This window comes from Geospiza fortis, unplaced genomic scaffold (genome assembly GCF_000277835.1).
Source record: "Geospiza fortis unplaced genomic scaffold, GeoFor_1.0 scaffold206, whole genome shotgun sequence".
NCBI classification, from domain to species: domain Eukaryota; kingdom Metazoa; phylum Chordata; class Aves; order Passeriformes; family Thraupidae; genus Geospiza; species Geospiza fortis.
This window is the reverse complement of record NW_005054311.1, coordinates 10,192,779-10,211,889: the sequence shown is the minus strand read 5'-3', so window position 1 is coordinate 10,211,889 and position 19,111 is coordinate 10,192,779. Positions and strand designations below refer to the sequence as shown.

Below are 19,111 nucleotides of genomic sequence, written 5' to 3'. Positions count from 1 at the left end.
CCAGGCACCATTGGTGAGCCAGTGTGCATGGAGGGTTAGCAATGGGCTGTGCCACAGCCCTTGAGGAAGATCCCTGAATCGTGTCCGAGTGGGTGCAGCCACGTGTCGGTGTTTCCACAGAGATTCCTGCTATGGAAAGGAAAAAGCGCTGGGCTATGGTTAAACATCTGCATTCTCACTTTTATCAAATGAGTTTATTGCTCATTTTACTCCTACCTCTGCCCATTTAAAAGTACAAGGAGCCCCCGCTCTCCTGCTGACATGAATCAGGAGCACACACTTAAATGCCATGGAATTATGCTGATGTAAATCCAGCCTGAGCCTCCAAACATGCCAGTGTCACACGTGACTTCATATTCAGGGGAAAATGGATGCAAAATGAACGAGGCGGAACTGAAGAACTGCCCCTGCATAGTCCATTTCCAGGCTTTTCAGTGGGGCTTATCACTGTCCTGTCCAGCTCTTGGCTTCATTTCTTCACTTGTGAAAGATATCTATTGAAATGGCAATGGAAATTCAGGCAGTATACTTGCATTATCTAATGCCTCTTCAGTGATATTGCTTTGGCTAATGTAACACTGTTTATCCAATATTTTCTAAGAGTTGGAGACTAGAATCTGATCCAAAAAATGTAACTCTTTAATTACTTAAGAAAGCTCAGCGAAATCAATGGGTAAAACCACAGATTAAGCATTCTGTTAATTTTTCATTATTTCTGTGCACTGTGTGATGCTCATTCATGTTGCTAATTACTCTTGCATTTCCTCAATTTATATAGAATATAATATGAAAAATAAAACCCCAGGCATTTGGGTTTGCCCACTGAGCATTTGTGACATGAAATTACAGCTCAACAAAGGAATGCCTGAGTATCTGTGTGCACACTGCCTTTACTCCATGAAAAATAGAATACAAAGGCTAAAAGAAAGACCATGGCTATAACATTCCAAGGGGTGGTTTGTTCATCCATGCTCTGGTCACAGTTTTGCCAAGAGTCAGATGCAGGCTGAGTCCGTGTGTGTGCACATCTGGACATATGTTTGGCAAAGCACTTACATAAGCATATATAATCTAGAATCAGATAGACAAATACTGGTATCATTACATTAAAAGAAATTCTGAACACAGGGGTAATTACTTAGATATTTATTTAGCTGTTATTAGACATTTGATTCCATTAAATAGGCCCTGGTTCATATAATAAATATTTAGCCACTGATTAACTCCCTTCAAGATTAGATTGGTATTTAATAACCTTTGTACAAGAGAAAAAAAAAACCCACACAAAAAAAAAAGAAAAAAAAAACCCACCCCCCTGCCTTTTCCCAGCTATTCCCTTTCCTGGGATAAGGGAAAAAATCAATTTCCTAAGGACAAAGATACAACCTGAAATCTCTGACAGAGAAATGAGAAAGAAGTAATTACCATATCTGTGAAATTTGGAGTAGTAAACACATTTTGCTTTTTTAATTTTCTTTTGAATTGGAAAGAAGCAGAGGGCTTTGAATTATGCAAATGGAGAGGAATGTTAGCTCATTAATGTACATGGGATATTGGTTGAAAGATCTGTTTTCAGCTACTCTTATTTAACTTCCTCTTTAGAAATAAGAACTGACCTCTGTTCTTTCCTGCAGCTTTGCATGTCGTACCTTTAAGAGAATGAACCCACCCTGAACTCAAGGCAGTTTGTTCTTTTCCTGCTGCAGCATGAATCTTGGAGAGATTATAACCAATTTAAGCAGGATGGGGGATTCTGTTTCTAACTAGCTAGAAGCAAACTGCTAAGGAACCAGCAAGGGAAAATGAGAGGTATTCACAATAGTCTCCAGCTTGGATTACATGTGTCTTGAAAGAACTAGCAGCAGATGCTTGTGGAAGTGATTATGCACTGGATCATAGGCACATCCTTCTGGCTGCCAACATCACTTAGGCACATTTTGTAGTGTAGGAAAAATCTCCTCCGGTTTACAGGGGAAGGAGCTCAGAGTACACTGCAGAAGGCACCAGGAATTGTGGTGTTTAAAGGAGCTCAGCAGTCACTCTGCTGCTCTGGAGCCCAAGCCTGCAGGATCAAAACTTTACCCAAAGGATTATGGATTGCAGCCTTTCAGGGATTTCAGGATTTTGCCATATTTTAATTTATAGACATAATAACACTTCTAGTGAGAAAAACACTCTTTTCCCTCTTTTTGGCTGACATTGTTTGTTGCTAATTAGGGCAGTTTTATGCATTTATGTAAATAGTAGTTCTAAAAGCTTTTTATGAGTGATTTTATTCTGTCTAGCCTTTAGGCTGCAGATGTCATTACACAGCTCCACAGTCTATTTGACAGATCTTTAGACAAATACAACAAATGGCTTTGGTCATGGCTGCACTATATCCCCTGTGCTACTGCACTTTTTGATTTTAAAGTAATGGAAAGTAACAATGGAAATGTTGGGATTTTTTTTTCTCACAATCAATTCATTGGCATTCTCTGATTTTTCAGTATGGAGCCTCTTATCTCTTTGGTTCTGAGTTCAATTGTCCTGAATTTTCATTCTTCCAAGCATCTCATTCTTTCCTTGCTCTGCTTTGCTGTGTTTTTTTGCTACTGAGAAAGCCCAGTAGCCTTTCTCCTGACTTCACTGAGGATCCAGGAAAGTGGCAGCAACTGAGGCTCCTGCAGAGTGACTCTGCTTATTGTGTGCACTCACTACAGGTGGCCCAGACAGAGGGATTTCATTTTTCATTTGTACTAAGCTTCAGAGGGGCATCTGCCAAAACAGCTGATCTGGTTGTTCACATCTGCTGATACAGAGGATTCTTGGTTGTTTTGTAGTTGGCTGTTGTAGACTGGCATCACTACTACAAGGCTCCCATGCTACAGCCAGAAACTCATTAAAAGCTGCATTTTGTCACCTTCCTGGCTGTTACACATGACAATATGGTTTGCTGAAACACAGGCAACCTGGTACATGGCTTCTTTAATTTTTTTTTTGTTTGGTTAGGGATTTTTTTTGTTTTGTTTGGTTTTGAGGTTTTTTTGTTTGGTTTGATTTTGGGGGTTTGTTTTGTTTTGCTTTTATCTACACCAAAATAAATAGGCCAGCTTGGGTCTACATTTTATAACAAAGGAAAAAAAAATATCAGTGAGGAGTTCCTAACCTCTTCAAGTATGTGATCCCATTTCTCACCTTTAGGAAATGTGTTGTTCAGCCAATATCTCTAATTAAAAAAAAAAAAATCAAACCCTTCTCTTTCTTTTCTCCCAGTCCCAAATATCTGTTGTTATCTCTAGCGGTGCCTCCAGCAATGCATGTGAATGCTCTCAGTGAAAGGGGAGTCTGGGCAGTCACATCAGGGAGCAGTAGTATCTGTAGGAACAACTCTGGCTACAGCAATGACCTGCTTTTCTGGGCTAGTCACCATTGAGCCAACCTAGAAGCACAACAGGGACCACATAAACCCTTTGGAGCAAGGAGTTCTGCTCTGTTTTGTATCATCCTAGTGCAGGACTATTGCTCGCAGATGTCTTTTGCAGAGCATAAAATGCCAGGTGAAGAAAATTAGAAGTAGTTCTGTGAAAATCTTGAGCATCGGGTTGAATTTATCTTTTCTAAAGATTTCCTAGAGATGAAGTAGACCTCCAAGTGGACTCACCTCTTGTAAAATGTGGGAACAGACAGTGTATTTGGATTATTGCAGAGTTGAAGCATATGCTGCTAACTGAGATGCAAAGAATGAATAAACAATGACTGAATGCCATTCCTGTTTCACAGGGAGCCATAAATATGGGATAGAAGTTGCTGACTAAGGCACTAATTCAGCAAGTGGTAGAAATTAATCAGGAGGTAATGTCACTTTTATAGGGCAAAAAGGATATGGGAACAGACTAACAGAGCAAAGGGATGGGGCTGAGATCAATTGAATGGGAACAGACATCTTGGGCTGAAGTGGCTGTTGCCAGTGCAACCAAATGCTGTTAATGAACCTGTGTAAGTCATCTTTTATATGGAAGGGATGAGCAGTGGGAAGGATCTTACACAGCCTTTGTAAAGCTAAAGTGCACTAACTACCAAAGAGGGGTGGGCAGTGCTGCCAGGGCAGCATGAAAGGAGCTTTGTCAGAAAGGAGCACCAGTCCTGGGTCTTCCTGTCAAATACCTGTATCAATTTTCCATCCAAAAAATTTGATATTTTCACCAAAATGTGGTTGTAAAATCATACAGGCTCAAATTACAGCAGTTTGCACTTGTCTCCTTAAAGTAAATGGGAACTAAACCAGTGCCTTAACTTTTTATTTCTGTCCCAGGGACATAAAGGTACAACTGCTGTTTTATTCCTGTTTTGGTCATTGCTACCTGTGTTAGTTAAATTACAATATTTTATTTGCTTCACTAGTAGTGCTTTCTCTCCTGTTTCCCAGGATTTAGTGACTTTACAAAGCACATGGGGGGCTGTGAAGAATCAAGCCCTGTGTTCACAGAGCCTGTCAGATTCTCCTTGTCTCCTTGAAGGTGGGCACCAAAGCCTGCCTGGAGCTGGCTGCATCAGTGATATGCAATCTCACAGCCCAGCCAAGGACAAATAACCCAATTGTGTTGATCTTGAGAGGTTTCTGAGGTTTCTCTGTATCCTGAAAAGAAGTGAAACCTAATGTCCTGGGAAAGTGTGGTGTGGGGGAAGGAGGTCCCTGCCAGGTGGAGGTGGCTGCAGCCAGGCCCTGAAGGGTTTGGAGAAATCTGTCAAAGGCAGCTTCCCTTCCTAAATCCTGCCAAGGAAAAAGGATCTTCTGAGGAGTCACATTCCACCAGCATTTGGCTGCCACCAGTTTTCATTTCACTGTGTTTTTTTCCACCTGTTTTTAAAGTGGAATATCCCACCCAACAGAAATTTATCCTGTCTGAAATGCAAACCTGGAAATGGGAAGGGGATCCCTGCCATGGGGGAGCCTGACTCTGCTGCAAAGCACCGAGAGTCTGTGCAATACCTGCTTTTCCCTGAAGGTGCCCTCTGAGCTTGGGAAGGAGGAAAGAATGGGACAAGGGAAACAGGAACGCAATGATATATAATAGCTTCAGGTTCCCCAGCAGCATTTGGGATTTAAATTAAGTCCCTCCTGATATAGCAAGGATCAGGAAGGAGGGATTTGTTGTGAGGGAGCACAAAAATTGATTTGTGTCACGAAAGCACAAATGCTAACTGGCGATAACATAATCACATGACTTGGAGGTAAAGACTACCTCAAGGCATCATCACCTACTTAACTTCATGTAAATAATTCCTGACAGACACTCTTGCCTGGAGTTAAAAAACACAATTTGTGAAGTCTGAAGTCATGTAAATAATTCCTGACAGACACTCACTCTTGCCTGGAGTTAAAAACCACAATTTGTGAAGTCTGAATATTTCCCAGATGATTTGTGTCTTGTCTTCATTGTTTCTTTCTATCAGAAAGCCTGTAGCAAATGTCTTACCTGTTTTCTTCCTTGCTACAGTTTAAGATCATTGCTGGTCATATCCACCAAGGAAATCTGGACAGGGAAGTTCTCTTCTATTCTCTTTTTAGCAACCTTTTTCAGTTTTTGAAGAGAGTTATCATGTTTATCTTCAGCCTCTTCTTCCCCAGACTAAATATCACTTCATTGAATCTTGCATCATAAATCATGTTTCTACAAAGGCTGATGTATTTTTTACTTATTTTCTTTTTTCTATTTTCCCTTCATCTATCTTTTCTTGTCTTCTCTCTAACTGATACTTTACCTATCCTCACTCCTTTGCCACAATCTGATTCTGTCCTTAAATATTTTCTCCATCTATTTAATGACTTTGTAACAGGGTTAGTTCTGGAATTCATGTTTCTTCTTATTCTGCTTTGCCTTCCTGCTTTTGCAAAGAATGATCTTAAAGTATTGAAGCATTCTTTGCCTGCCTGGTTAAAGGAGAAGCGTGGACTGAGAGCAGCTTTACCATTCAGGATCTGCTAAGCTAGAGCTCCAGCTTAGCAGCAGCTTGTCCAGGTCCAGGCAAAGCATCTGACCTCGTTCTTGCTGTGAGTTTCTTCAGGGCTTGCATGATTTTTAAAACTATGATAGCTTATTGCAAGAAACATATATATAAAAACACACTAGCACCAGCCTGAAAATTTGAGCTAGGTTTTAAGGGGTCAAGGTCTCCTCAACAGCTCCCATTTTTCTGGTCACAGGCAGTCTTTACTTTAAAGAACCACTCCAGAAATGGAAAGTTTATTCTAATTAGCGCTCACAGGCTTCACAGCTGCCGTAAGGCTGAGGGACATAAAGATGGAGCAGATTAAGTGTTGGTACATGTCTCACATCCACAAACCAGTCTCAGCAGTCTTAAAATTAATTCCTCCAACTGAGGGCTGCCATAGGCTGCTAGGATTCCTGTTTGTGGGGTATTTGAAAGGCAAAGTTAATGTTTTTAAGTTAATCTAGAGATCTTTATTTGCGTAACTGATTGCAAGATAATGAATTTGTACAAAAAATTTTCCTTTTGTTAATTAAGAAAATACCATGGAAGAAAACTCCGCATCTGGATATTGTTCTGTGCAAAGGACAGATTGTTGACATTCCTGGGCAATTCTGCTCTCTGGCAAAGGAGTGCTTCTTATCAAGTGCTCTGATGTACAAGTGCCTGAGGGCTTGTTCACATGGGAAAATCCAGTAGCATTATTCATACCTCTTCACTGCAGAATATGAGTACCCACATGGGAGCTCAGCAGGGGTATAATTATTTTGCCCTAGAAAAGTCCAAAGTACCTTTATATAATTTTTCCCCAAAATAGTCAGCAATGGCACAGGTAATGCAATGGCCCAGAGAAAATGCATTTGGGGCCATCAGGAAGGATTGCTTAGTGCAAAAGCAACTCTTTCCTTGTGTGACAGCACATTTCCCTGTTTGAGATCCCCCCCCCTTTTTTTCCTCACACAAAATGCTCTGTATCTACTGTAAAAACCCACCCCATTTGACAGAGAAACTAAAACAAACACCATGCACGTACTTATTCACACCCACCCACCCATTCTTTTAATTACTGATCAAGTTTTGCTGCACTTACACTTTTCTTCTGTCAGTGCATCCTCTGAGCACCACACACAGACAGATGCTGTCTGAGCAGTGACTGCAGCCCAGAAGGATGTGCTGTATGCTGATGGAGAGGGGTAGTGCTTCCTCAGGAGAACAAGCAAGAACAGAATCCAAGTAATGTAAAGCAATTTAACATTTTGGAGGATATTATCAGGACGTGCTGCACCTGCAGCTATGAACTTCATTTGCATAGCAGAAAAGCAATCTCTGTGCTGTAAAATCCAGGGTTAGGAGGGATGGCAGAGAGACTGCGGTGTGGCCTTTGCAGTTCTGCCCTTTGTGCCTACTCTGGCCCTTGCAGCTCTCGCTGGGTGACCCTCAGCAGGTGGTAGAGCTCCGAGAGGGATTTCAGAGCCCTCTGGTGCCCCATGGCACCCGTGTGCCCCGGCTGAGCACACTCCTGCACGGCTTTCTGCAGCTGCAGCTGCAGGGGCAGGGAGACCAGCGCTCCTCTGAGACTTGGGGAAAACCAGCGACGGAATATCTTGTCACAAATGACCTGGGCAAAGAAAAAAGAGCAGTGTCACAGACATATTTTATGAAAAATCCTTTCATTAGGATCTTTTTTCCTGAGAAGCTGAGAAGCTTCAGCTTCTCCATGTTTTGCTGCTTTGGAATGTGATATGGAGTATTGTTTACCCAGCATGTGAAATTGTTTTTGCTTGATGACCAATGACAGCCACCTGTGTCGAGGCTGTGAGCAGTCACAAGATTTTATTATCATTCCTTTCTATTCCTTGCTGGCCTTCTGATGAAATCCTTTCTTCTATTCTTTTAGTCTAGTTTTAATATAATATCTATCATAAAATAATAAATCAGCCTTCTGAAACATGGAACCAAGATTCTCATCTCTTCCTGTGTTGGGATTGCCTGCAAATTCAACAGAGCAGATCATTGTGTTTCAGGAGCTACCACTAATGCCCTGCTGCTTCCCTGGGACTATAGCAAAATGTCATCTGAATCCAAAGTGCCTTTAGCCATTCAAAGAGGGAGATATAGGAAAGGAGTATCCATAAAGGCAATGTTCCAGCTAAGGGATGGCCCTTCTCAGGCTGCTTCTGCACTTCACACATCTTAGGAGTGGCTGGGGGGGCTGGGGTTGTTTAGTTTGGGAAAGGGGATGCTGAGGGAGGACCTTATAGCCCTCTATATGTACCTGAAAGGAGGTTGTAGTCAGGTGAAGATCAGCCTCTGCTCCCAGGTCACAAGCAATACAAGGGTAAATGACTCAAGTTGTGCCAGGGGAGGTTTAGATTGGATATTAGGAAAAATTTCTTTACCAAAATGGTTGTCAAGCATTGGAACAAGCTGCCCAAGGAATTAGATGAGTTATTGTCTCTGGAATATTTAAAAGATGTGTAGATGTGACACTAGAGGAATGATCTATTGATGGACTTGGCAGTGTTGAGTTAACAGTTGTACTTGATGATCTTAAAGGTGTTTTCCAACCTAAATAATCCTATGATTCTGCATAATGAGTGGTGAGGGTGAGGGGGTGAGAGAAGCAGGCAAAAGGCCAACAAGCTACAACCCCCCCAGCCTTTCTGGGGGTGTGTAGCTTGTTTTTTGCCAGTGCCTCCCACCAACACAAACTGGGTGAGCTGTGAGACACCTCATCCCAAAGCCAAGAACCCCATGGACACCCATTTCCAGTACACCCCCACACACTACATTTGTAGAGTGGAGAATCACAACCACTGCTTACACTTGGACAGCCTCAACTTTCACAGAATCACAGCATCACCAAGGTTGGAAAAGACTTTTAAGATAATTGAGTCCAAGTGTCAATTCAGCACTGCCAAGTCTATCACTAAATCATGTCCCAAGTGCCACATCTACAAGTTTTTTTTAACACTTAGGGACAGTGATTCCACCATTTCCCTGGGCAGCCTTTTCCAATGCTTGACACCACTCTTTCAGGAATTTTTCCTCATATTCAACCTAAATCCTCCCTGGTGCAATTTGGTGTCATTTTGTCTTGTCCTACTACTCCTTACTTGGGAGAACAGATGCACCTCACTGCATCCTCCTTTCAGGTAGTTACCAAGAGCAATAAGATGTCCCTGAGCCTCCTTTTTTCCAGCCTAAACATCTCCAGCTCCCTCAGCCACTCCTTGCAAGACTTGTGCTCCAGACCCTTCATCACTCCATTGCCCTTCTCTGGACATTCTCCAGCACCTCAATGTCTTTGTTGAAGTGAGGGGCCCAGAAATGAATACAGCATTTGAAGTGCAACTCAAGAATGTGAGTTTACTGTCAGTGGAGACAGGGAGTGCTAAGCCCCTGCCCAGAAAAGAGAAGAGAGAAGAGAGAAGAGAAGAGAAGAGAAGAGAAGAGAAGAGAAGAGAAGAGAAGAGAAGAGAAGAGAAGAGAAGAGAAGAGAAGAGAAGAGAGAAGAGAAAAGAGAAGAGAGAAGAGAGAAGAGAAGAGAAGAGAAGAGAAGAGAAGAGAAGAGAAGAGAAGAGAAGAGAAGAGAAGAGAAGAGAAGAGAAGAGAAGAGAGAAGAGAAAAGAGAAGAGAGAAGAGAGAAGAGAAGAGAAGAGAAGAGAAGAGAAGAGAAGAGAAGAGAAGAGAAGAGAAGAGAAGAGAAGAGAAGAGAAGAGAAGAGAGAAGAGAAAAGAGAAGAGAGAAGAGAGAAGAGAAGAGAAGAGAAGAGAAGAGAAGAGAAGAGAAGAGAAGAGAAGAGAAGAGAAGAGAAGAGAAGAGAAGAGAAGAGAGAAGAGAAAAGAGAAGAGAGAAGAGAGAAGAGAAGAGAAGAGAAGAGAAGAGAAGAGAAGAGAAGAGAAGAGAAGAGAAGAGAAGAGAAGAGAAGAGAAGAGAAGAGAGAAGAGAAAAGAGAAGAGAGAAGAGAGAAGAGAAGAGAAGAGAAGAGAAGAGAAGAGAAGAGAAGAGAAGAGAAGAGAAGAGAAGAGAAGAGAAGAGAAGAGAAGAGAGAAGAGAAAAGAGAAGAGAGAAGAGAGAAGAGAAGAGAAGAGAAGAGAAGAGAAGAGAAGAGAAGAGAAGAGAAGAGAAGAGAAGAGAAGAGAAGAGAAGAGAAGAGAGAAGAGAAAAGAGAAGAGAGAAGAGAGAAGAGAAGAGAAGAGAAGAGAAGAGAAGAGAAGAGAAGAGAAGAGAAGAGAAGAGAAGAGAAGAGAAGAGAAGAGAAGAGAGAAGAGAAAAGAGAAGAGAGAAGAGAGAAGAGAAGAGAAGAGAAGAGAAGAGAAGAGAAGAGAAGAGAAGAGAAGAGAAGAGAAGAGAAGAGAAGAGAAGAGAAGAGAGAAGAGAAAAGAGAAGAGAGAAGAGAGAAGAGAAGAGAAGAGAAGAGAAGAGAAGAGAAGAGAAGAGAAGAGAAGAGAAGAGAAGAGAAGAGAAGAGAAGAGAAGAGAGAAGAGAAAAGAGAAGAGAGAAGAGAGAAGAGAAGAGAAGAGAAGAGAAGAGAAGAGAAGAGAAGAGAAGAGAAGAGAAGAGAAGAGAAGAGAAGAGAAGAGAAGAGAGAAGAGAAAAGAGAAGAGAGAAGAGAGAAGAGAAGAGAAGAGAAGAGAAGAGAAGAGAAGAGAAGAGAAGAGAAGAGAAGAGAAGAGAAGAGAAGAGAAGAGAAGAGAGAAGAGAAAAGAGAAGAGAGAAGAGAGAAGAGAAGAGAAGAGAAGAGAAGAGAAGAGAAGAGAAGAGAAGAGAAGAGAAGAGAAGAGAAGAAGAGAGAAGAGAAGAGAAGAGAAGAAGAGAGAAGAGAAGAAGAGAGAAGAGAAGAGAAGAGAAGAAGAGAGAAGAGAAGAAGAGAGAAGAGAAGAGAAGAGAAGAAGAGAGAAGAGAAGAAGAGAGAAGAGAAGAGAAGAGAAGAGAAGAGAAGAGAAGAGAAGAGAAGAGAAGAGAAGAGAAAAGAAAAGAAAAGAAAAGAAAAGAAAAGAAAAGAAAAGAAAAGAAAAGAAAAGAAAAGAAAAGAAAAGAAAAGAAAAGAAAAGAAAAGAAAAGAAAAGAAAAGAAAAGAAAAGAAAAGAAAAGAAAAGAAAAGAAAAGAAAAGAAAAGAAAAGAAAAGAAAAGAAAAGAAAAGAAAAGAAAAGAAAAGAAAAGAAAAGAAAAGAAAAGAAAAGAAAAGAAAAGAAAAGAAAAGAGCAAAGCAGAGTTACTTGGGCTCAAATGATATAGTTTTATTTTTCAGATTCGACCTCCCAAGTAACAGGAGAAGATGAACAGTGTGACTGGAACAGCAACTGGATCAACCCCAGGAACTAAAGATGTCTGGTTTGGTAGAAGGCCAAATAAACCTTCCACAGGCAAAATAAAGAACAGAATCTAATCTTCATTTTGTTCTACTCCTTTTTCCATAGGGAAAATTCTTACAGAGATGAGGCATATCTTAAAAACATAAGTATTTTTAAGCATTTTGGAGAGCTCTATAATGATAATGTAGCCTAAGGAATTTTACATGTTTGGACAGGAAAATTTTTAAATTTTTTTTTTGGTTCTTTACTTCCTAAAACTTTCTGTGGTTTTGCTGTTCGCTTCTTTGGAGAAGAGACAGTGGAAGAAGTGCAGAGTTTCCCCAGTTTCAGCATCACTGTTCCACCTCCCAGATGGGGTCTTTGCCAGCACATTTGACAATCTACATTGCTCCACTAGGAAAAACAGCCCCAGTTCCCTGGCTGCCAAAGGGTTCAGTGACTTCACTGAAATTCTTTTACAAAAATGTGTGGGCATCCAGCTAGACCCTGTGAAGACACATCTGGCTGACACTCTGCCTGTAAACAGCTATGTTTTGGTGGGCTTTTCTATGATCAGAGCTGATGAAAAAAGTACCCAAGGAAATAGAGGAAGGACCCAACTTGGCTCATGACTGGATTTAAAGTCATGTTTAATGTCCTGTAATTTTTCCAGGTTTCTCTGAAGTATTGGCGAAAGAGGAAGCTCTCCCAGAGCACTGTGCATTCATCTAAACCTCCTTCTAACTCTGTACCTTATGTGGCTCCATGGCAGCTTAAATTTCTCCTGGACGATCTACCAGACAGCTCCTCTCTGTGCTGCAGGAAAGCATGTGAAGGCTAGAGGCTTATCCCCACCACATGAAAATAATCCTCAAAGTAAAACTATTGCATTCCAAGTACGTTTCTTTGGGCATTAGAAGTCTCATTACTCGAATGAGGAATAGTGGTACAATTGTGAGGTTTTTTATTATCCTATACAAGAAACCAGCAAGTGAAAAAGTTGCTTAAAACAAACAGAAGAGACAAAAAAGAGGATGCATTGCTGGAAGATCCTGGCAAAGCAAGCCTCACCAGAAGGACTCAGAAGAGAAGACACATCCAGTATTCATCCCCTTTCCCTAAATGGAATCTATGTTCCCGTAAGTAGGTCGTGAAACAGATGCTCTGGCCTGTGCTCAGCCACAGGCAGCCACAGCCCTGTGTAACTGAGGAAGATGGGCAAAGCCTGCCTTGAGGAATTCCTGCTTTGCCTAAATAGTGGTACAGCTTGCTTTAGTTTCTTGCTGTAGCTCCTCACCCATTCCCTGCTCAGCTGCTGTATTGCACCTGAATAAACAATGGGAGGGGAGGGAAGGGTGAAGGGGAAACACTCTAATTGCTCTTAATGGCTCTATGTTTAGGTAGTGTTTGTCTAGTACTCCGAAGATACAAGTGTTCCATTAACACTCAGTGAGTACTAAAAATAAAGTCCCTGAAAATGCTTTACATTCGCTCAGAGTGCAGAAACTCCACGGATGACACTGAAAATTGAGGGCCTAGTTCAAACACTCACTGCAAGATACCTCCAATCTGTAGACAAAATTCCAACCAAAACCAGAGGAATTTCTGTGCATAGAACAAATGTGAGCTGCACTACTACTTAGAAAATATAACAGCTATCAGGTCTGAGTTACAGCTGCACCATGAGAAGTCAAAGAGTGACAGTAGCAAGGAGTTTCGTGTTGCTGTCATTGCATAATTTCCAGACCAGGTAAGCTGACCACCGAAGCACAAATATGTGAGTTTGGATGTGGGGAGTTGTCCTTGTGTCAGACTGTGAATTCAGCCTTAGCTTTCAAATTCATAGTTTTTTCATTTCAGCATCACTACCAGAAATATGACTCAAATTACAGCTTCGTTTTAGAGCTTTTGAATTCCCCTTGTCTCCAGGAGGCATCTCTCACCACATCCAAGGGACCTTGCACTGGTGCCTTTGAAGAAGTGATACAAAACAGAAGCGAGCAAGAAGTTTTCAAAATAAGCAGCAGGATTTAGTGCTCCAAAAATGTGGCTGTACACATTACAGCGAGGAAAAGCAGCAGAGAATCTCCCTTGATGCTTGTAAATTCATTAGCTTTGCAAAAACTTAGCCAAAAGCTGTACAAGGAGGGAAGTGTCATTTTTACAGTCACTTTCAGACTAGAATTTGACCTCAAGTTCCTGAGGTCCACCACCCCAAAGGCCCAACTTACCGTGAGATCGTGCCTGATAGCGAAGTTTTCTGGTTTGATGTCGCACAGGTGAAGGCGGTGAGAGAAATCATTATCAAAGTGCTGCACCATGTCCAGAAAGCTGAGTGCAATGTCAATGATGGCTCTCACCCTGCTTCTGTGGCCAGTAAGGGAGGGGCCCATCACGTTTTCCAAGGGAAAAAGAGTTTTGTGCCAGGCATGTCCAGCTGTGAGATACTCCACAGCATAAAAGTGTCCACAAGAGCCAATAATTCGTAGCACATGTTTGCTGAAGTCCTGCAGCAAACTGAAGTAGATATATTCTTCCTGCTGGAGCAAGGACCACATGCTGGCCACCTGTGCTTTCCAACGTGGTCCCTTCTTCCTTGTCCACAGGGGCCCCATGGTATTGTTAGACAGTTCTAGCCCCAGGGCATTTTTGACCTCCAAAGCCACCATAAGCAGAAGCTCTGTTTCAGGGATATCCTGTGTTTCCACCTCCTCCAGCATACTGAGGTGCTGGTAGCTTGAAAAGCTTTCTTTTTTAGATTTCAGTATGATGGGCTGGCCTCTCCAATCAGCCTGGATGACCTTCTTACCTCTGTCATAGTAAAGGCAGTGTTTGTACACCAGCTTCTGCGCCACACACAGGTCTTCACAGAGGTCCCCAGTCAGGGCTCCGCTGCTGTAGTCGAGGCACTGGAGTGAAAGAGCAGAATATTCATAGCAGAACCATACCCCTATGGACCATGCAGAAGAAAGACAAATAATGAGCAACAGTCCTAAGCTTGAGAGGATTGCAGCAGTCATGGAACTGCAAACACACACCTACAACTCTTGGGTCATTCAATGGTTTTTCAGAAGTCTCTAGAGATCTATTATTAGGAGAGTTTTCCTTCAAAACAGGGATTATGGGGATGGTAAAGGGCAAGCTTTTCAGGGACAAGGAAAGGGACTGGATGACCTGTCAATCTGAAACTTTTTACACATATGAGTTCAGTGGGACAAACTCTAAACACTTGGGCTGTGCTGTGTATGATTATGGGGTGTAACTCTTTAAGGCACGCGGTAATGCAGCACTTCTCTGGAAGGTTCAGGGCAGCATAGCTTAGACGTTGCCACTAAAACTAAAGGAAAACTCATGTGTAGCTGGATTTCTGGGACATTCCACAGCTCTGCATGTTTCAGCCTTGCACTCAACATACTGTGAAGAAGCTGTGATAAACTCCTCCTGTATCACAAGAAAACACAGAGGTTTCATTTAATGAGTTTTGGACCAAGAACTTTCAGAATTTTTGAGTATGTAAATGCTGCAGAACACAATGACTCTCCAGGGTTTATATGTAGTTATCAGAAGTGACATTTTAATATTAATTGCTTCAATATTTAATCTTTATTAACTGGAAAGAAATCAGTCTTTGGAAACAAGGGAACTGCTGCTTGATAGTTAAGTGGTCAATGGAAATTAGTGCAAGAACAGTAAGGATTCCCTCACCAGTTCTTCTCTCAAGCCAGAATTTCTATAATATCATTTCCAAAAGTGGAGGCAGTTGATGTATTCCTATGGTCATCCAGAAGTGCAGCTGTAGGGACTGCTTTGGGTCCCTCAGTAGAGGGGATGATCAGAGGTCTGTGGTGAAAGGGGAATAGAGGGGATGGTGTAGAAAACCAAACATCTGTGAGGCAGCTTGACAGTGTCATCCACCTCCATTGCTTTCTGGCATTTGAACCTTCATTTAAACGAACTGGCAGGTCCCCCCTGCACGTGCAGAACTTGCAGTGGCCACCTGAGCCCCACCTCAGTTGTGACTGGCTGTTACACGAGGAACGTGACCATAGCATTCAAGCAATGTATTTTCTTGGGACAGTCCCTGAGGTGTGCACATCAGAGGAATATGTTCTGATGCCAAGCAACACTTAGAGTCCAGCCTTAAGCAACACACCAGGGAATGGGTGGAGGATTAAGTCCAAAATCCAAGAATGGTGATCAGTTGACAGAAACAGGTCACTGAGGGCAGTTCAGAGAGACATAAAATTTATTTATATTCTGATGTTCCCACAGCCAAAGTGGGAATACTCAGTGCCAGCAAGGAGAGTCAGGTAGGCAAATTCTTGCATGAGTGACTGGACACTGAGTCCATGCATGGACATACACATCTGCATTCTCATCCACACCAGGATGACTAAAGAGATTCACTCAGACTTCTGAGACTAACTCAGACTCAGATCTGCAGACTACAGAGCATGCAGATCAATGTTCTTGCTTTTGAAAATTTACTCCTACTAATGTAATACAATTTTACTCTACCTTTTTCAGTAGGAAATGTAGTTTTCTCAACAAAAGTAGGTTAGCAGTTCTTACCATCTGGAGCTCTAAGCAATTTTAGAAAGAAAATTACAAACAGAAGGAATTTTTCAGGGTTTCTTTGGATTGTAAGTATAAGCACATTTAAAACTCTATTGACAGATCACAATCTAATTCTCTTCTTGTACAGTAAGAGAAGATAGGACTTAGTCATGTAATTGGGTTCACATGGGTGGACACTTGCCCCTGTGGACAATTTTACTGTGGTTCATTCTTAGAGGGTTCACATGCACATGGACTTCTGGCATCTAAAAGAACACATGCCCATGACCTGTAGCCAAACATGTCAAGGCACAGCTTATTTTCCTGTGTTGACATCACGTCATTCTTAATGGCATTAGTGAAAAAAAAGTCGTTGTGAAAAAAGAAGAGTCAGATTTCACAGGCAGAGGAGACAGGTCCCTTTTGAACCTCGTTGCTATTTAGGACTTTTCTGCTGTTTTTTCAGTTGAAGCTATAATTATTTGATTATTAACCTAGTATCTGACAAACAGTGTTGGATCAAATTCTTCTTACAATGAACTTGTGCAGTGTTTTGCAAACTGGGATCTGTGAAAGAGGACTTGACCAAAGAGCTGTGGTCTCACAGTGATGAAACACAGATCAGCCTTCAGAAGTGCATTCTCAGCTGGTCACAAAGGCAAGCAAGGCTTTCAAAAAGACTTCCTCAAGGAAGCAATCAAGAAGATTGAACCATTTCCTATCAGCCTTTTAGGCACAGTTTGCACTGGTAGTTCATCTTGTAGCAATTATTTGACCCTTACATCCATTCTAAACACATAGTTTTACAGGACAGTCTTCCATCATATTGCCATGGCTTGTACTGTTGTGCTCCCCAGTGTACTAGCCTGCATTTTATAGTATTAAAACACAAATTTGGTGGACTGAAAGCATTTAAGCAGGTAATATGGATTACCCTGCCATGACACAATGGACCATTTATTATTTACCAAGACAGGAAGTTTTCCACTAACTTCAGACTTCACTGTACAAGACTGTCCATCATCCTGCTGATAAAAGGAAAAATCAATTCCCTAAAGAAATATTTCAGAAATGGTCCTCCAACCTAACTGCCATCCCTGTCTTAATGACTGAAGTTTGAGATCTGTTGATGAGACAGTTTTAAATTGACCTAGTGATCGACCTTTGAAAGCCACAGATTCTTCTTTCAGTGCCAGATACTTAAAACTAAAATATGAAAGTGCTACTAAGCCAAAATCCTTATAAAGAAGCAGCTGTACTACACAAAAAATGCACACACAAGCACAGCTTGGGCTCATTCATATGTATCTTATTAAAATTGGCTACATAATTTTTTATTGTCTTCAGTGGACTTATCAAGATAAGTTTAAAAAGCTGGGTTTAAATTAATGTAAAATCTTAAATTAATGTAAACCTTGCTAAGGATTTAAATAAATTTAAATAACTCACTGTACCACCATCAGTGCCCTGAAACTGATGTTTTGCCTAGTTAGCTACTACTTCTGTGTAAATGCAATACAGAGCCAGGTTTGGAAGGCTTCAGAATTAATTGATTTCTCCAGAGGGAACAGAAATCGATTGCTATGGCTTAGTGTGTTCAGTGTGAATGAAGATGAGACTGGCATTAGGAAAGAGCAAGGGGAGAGCTTTTTCTGAGTTAAAGTTGGTCTCTGCAAATTGCCCAGTGCTATATTAGCCTTCTCAGTGCAGTACACAGCTGCACAGATCTATGTCTTACTCAGAATAAGGAAATAAAACCTTCAGAAATGCCACTTGAAAGGGCATTTGCACACACTTCCTTAAAATATCTCATCTCCTACTGAGAGAGATGACTAGTAAATTAGTTTTCCTTAGAAGTTGATTTTTGCTTAATAGAAGGTGTGAGACTCAAGCTATCAGGTTATTTGTTTCACAGATCAGTTGCACTTTCTGTAACTGTGAAACTCCTGTTAAGTTCAGAAGATGCAGAAAAACATATTCCGGGGCGGATGAAGACAAGTTCATTTTCTAATTATTCCACTAGAAGGGCAAGCCCTTTCTAACGTCATCTGGGAAAACTGTTGCTTACAAACCTTAACGATACTACTGATGATTCACCTACTCACAGTCAAGCACAGCGATCTCAGCTCCTCTTCCTCTGCAAGGAGGGTCTGAACCTGGGCTGTCTCAGGGATAGAGACAACTTTGCAGTCTTGCGACTGCAATCTGATCCCTGTGCTTTTGAAGCCTTGCCTTTGACGCTTTCCAAACTGAAGAACAGCAACAAGTCTCTGTCCATCTGTTTATTGGTGACTGCGATGGCAAGGACCTGGACCTCCCTGAGCTTGGCAGCTCCGTGCACCTCCGTATCTCAGTGTTATTCCCGAGCACGTAAGGATGAGGCAGGAATCATTCCTACAGCTGCAAACCTGAGCTCAGCCCTACTTCCATCTGGCTCCTGAGGTACTGAAACTGGAACTCACTGCCATTAAACACATGCCATCAGGACCGCTGCCTACATTTGCTTTTCCTTCATTATACAGAATTAAGGGAAATCTATGATCAGTTTTTGCTTGCTTGCAGTGATAGATTATTCAATTCCCACTAGGATTCCTCCTTTGCCATCTAACCACTGGCACTACAGATACCCTGACTAAGAAACAAAATTGAACTAAAAGCATTAACCCACGCTGCTCCTCTTCTCAAAGTGTTTCCTACACAATCCTAAATCTGTTCATTATTATTTTTAAGAGAAACTTTACTGAATATTTGCAAATCCTTTATTGAATTTTAACCACATTTTACATACCAGCCCCCACCAGACCATAAAGGAAGAAACACAAGCTGCCTGGCACTTCCGAAAGACGACTTTTGTACGAACAGCTTTTCGGCTAAAAACAAACAAAAACTCCCAAACATCCGGAGGAAGGCTTTCCTCCTCTTCGGAGCGCTCGGCTCAGGCAGCGCACCCGCATCGCACGCCCGGGATCCGGCCCGCCGCCTGCACCTGACCTCGCCCCGGGATGGGAGGCAGGAAGGGAGGGAAGGAGCTAGGGAGGCAGGGAGGGAGGGAAGGAGGTAGAGAGGCAGGCAATGAAGGAAGGAGACAGGGAGGCAGGGAGGGAGGGAGGCAGGGAGGGGAGGAAGGAGGTAGGGAGGCAGGGAGGGAGGGAAGGAGGTAGAGAGGCAGGGAGGTAGGGAGATAGGGAAGGAGGTAGAGAGGCAGGGAGGTAGGGAGATAGGGAAGGAGGTAGGGAGGCAGGGAGGTAGGGAGGGAGGCAGCCGCCCGCCCGTGCGCCTCAGG

General features: G+C 42.1%; 1 protein-coding gene across 1 annotated transcript in view; it reads right to left on the bottom strand.

The window, feature by feature from the left end:
- Positions 1 to 5,344: 5,344 nt before the first annotated feature.
- The window catches only part of DIPK1C (divergent protein kinase domain 1C), a 26,585-nt gene continuing 12,818 nt past the window's right edge, over positions 5,345 to 19,111 (bottom strand). The window contains exons 2-5 of the mRNA XM_005419390.3: positions 18,617 to 18,698; positions 17,934 to 18,077; positions 13,503 to 14,180; positions 5,345 to 7,591 (exon numbers count right to left, since the gene is read on the bottom strand). Coding sequence (XP_005419447.1) covers positions 7,376 to 7,591; positions 13,503 to 14,180; positions 17,934 to 18,077; positions 18,617 to 18,698 — 1,120 coding nt within the window. The 3' untranslated portion in view covers positions 5,345 to 7,375. The remainder of the gene's footprint in view (positions 7,592 to 13,502; positions 14,181 to 17,933; positions 18,078 to 18,616; positions 18,699 to 19,111) is intronic.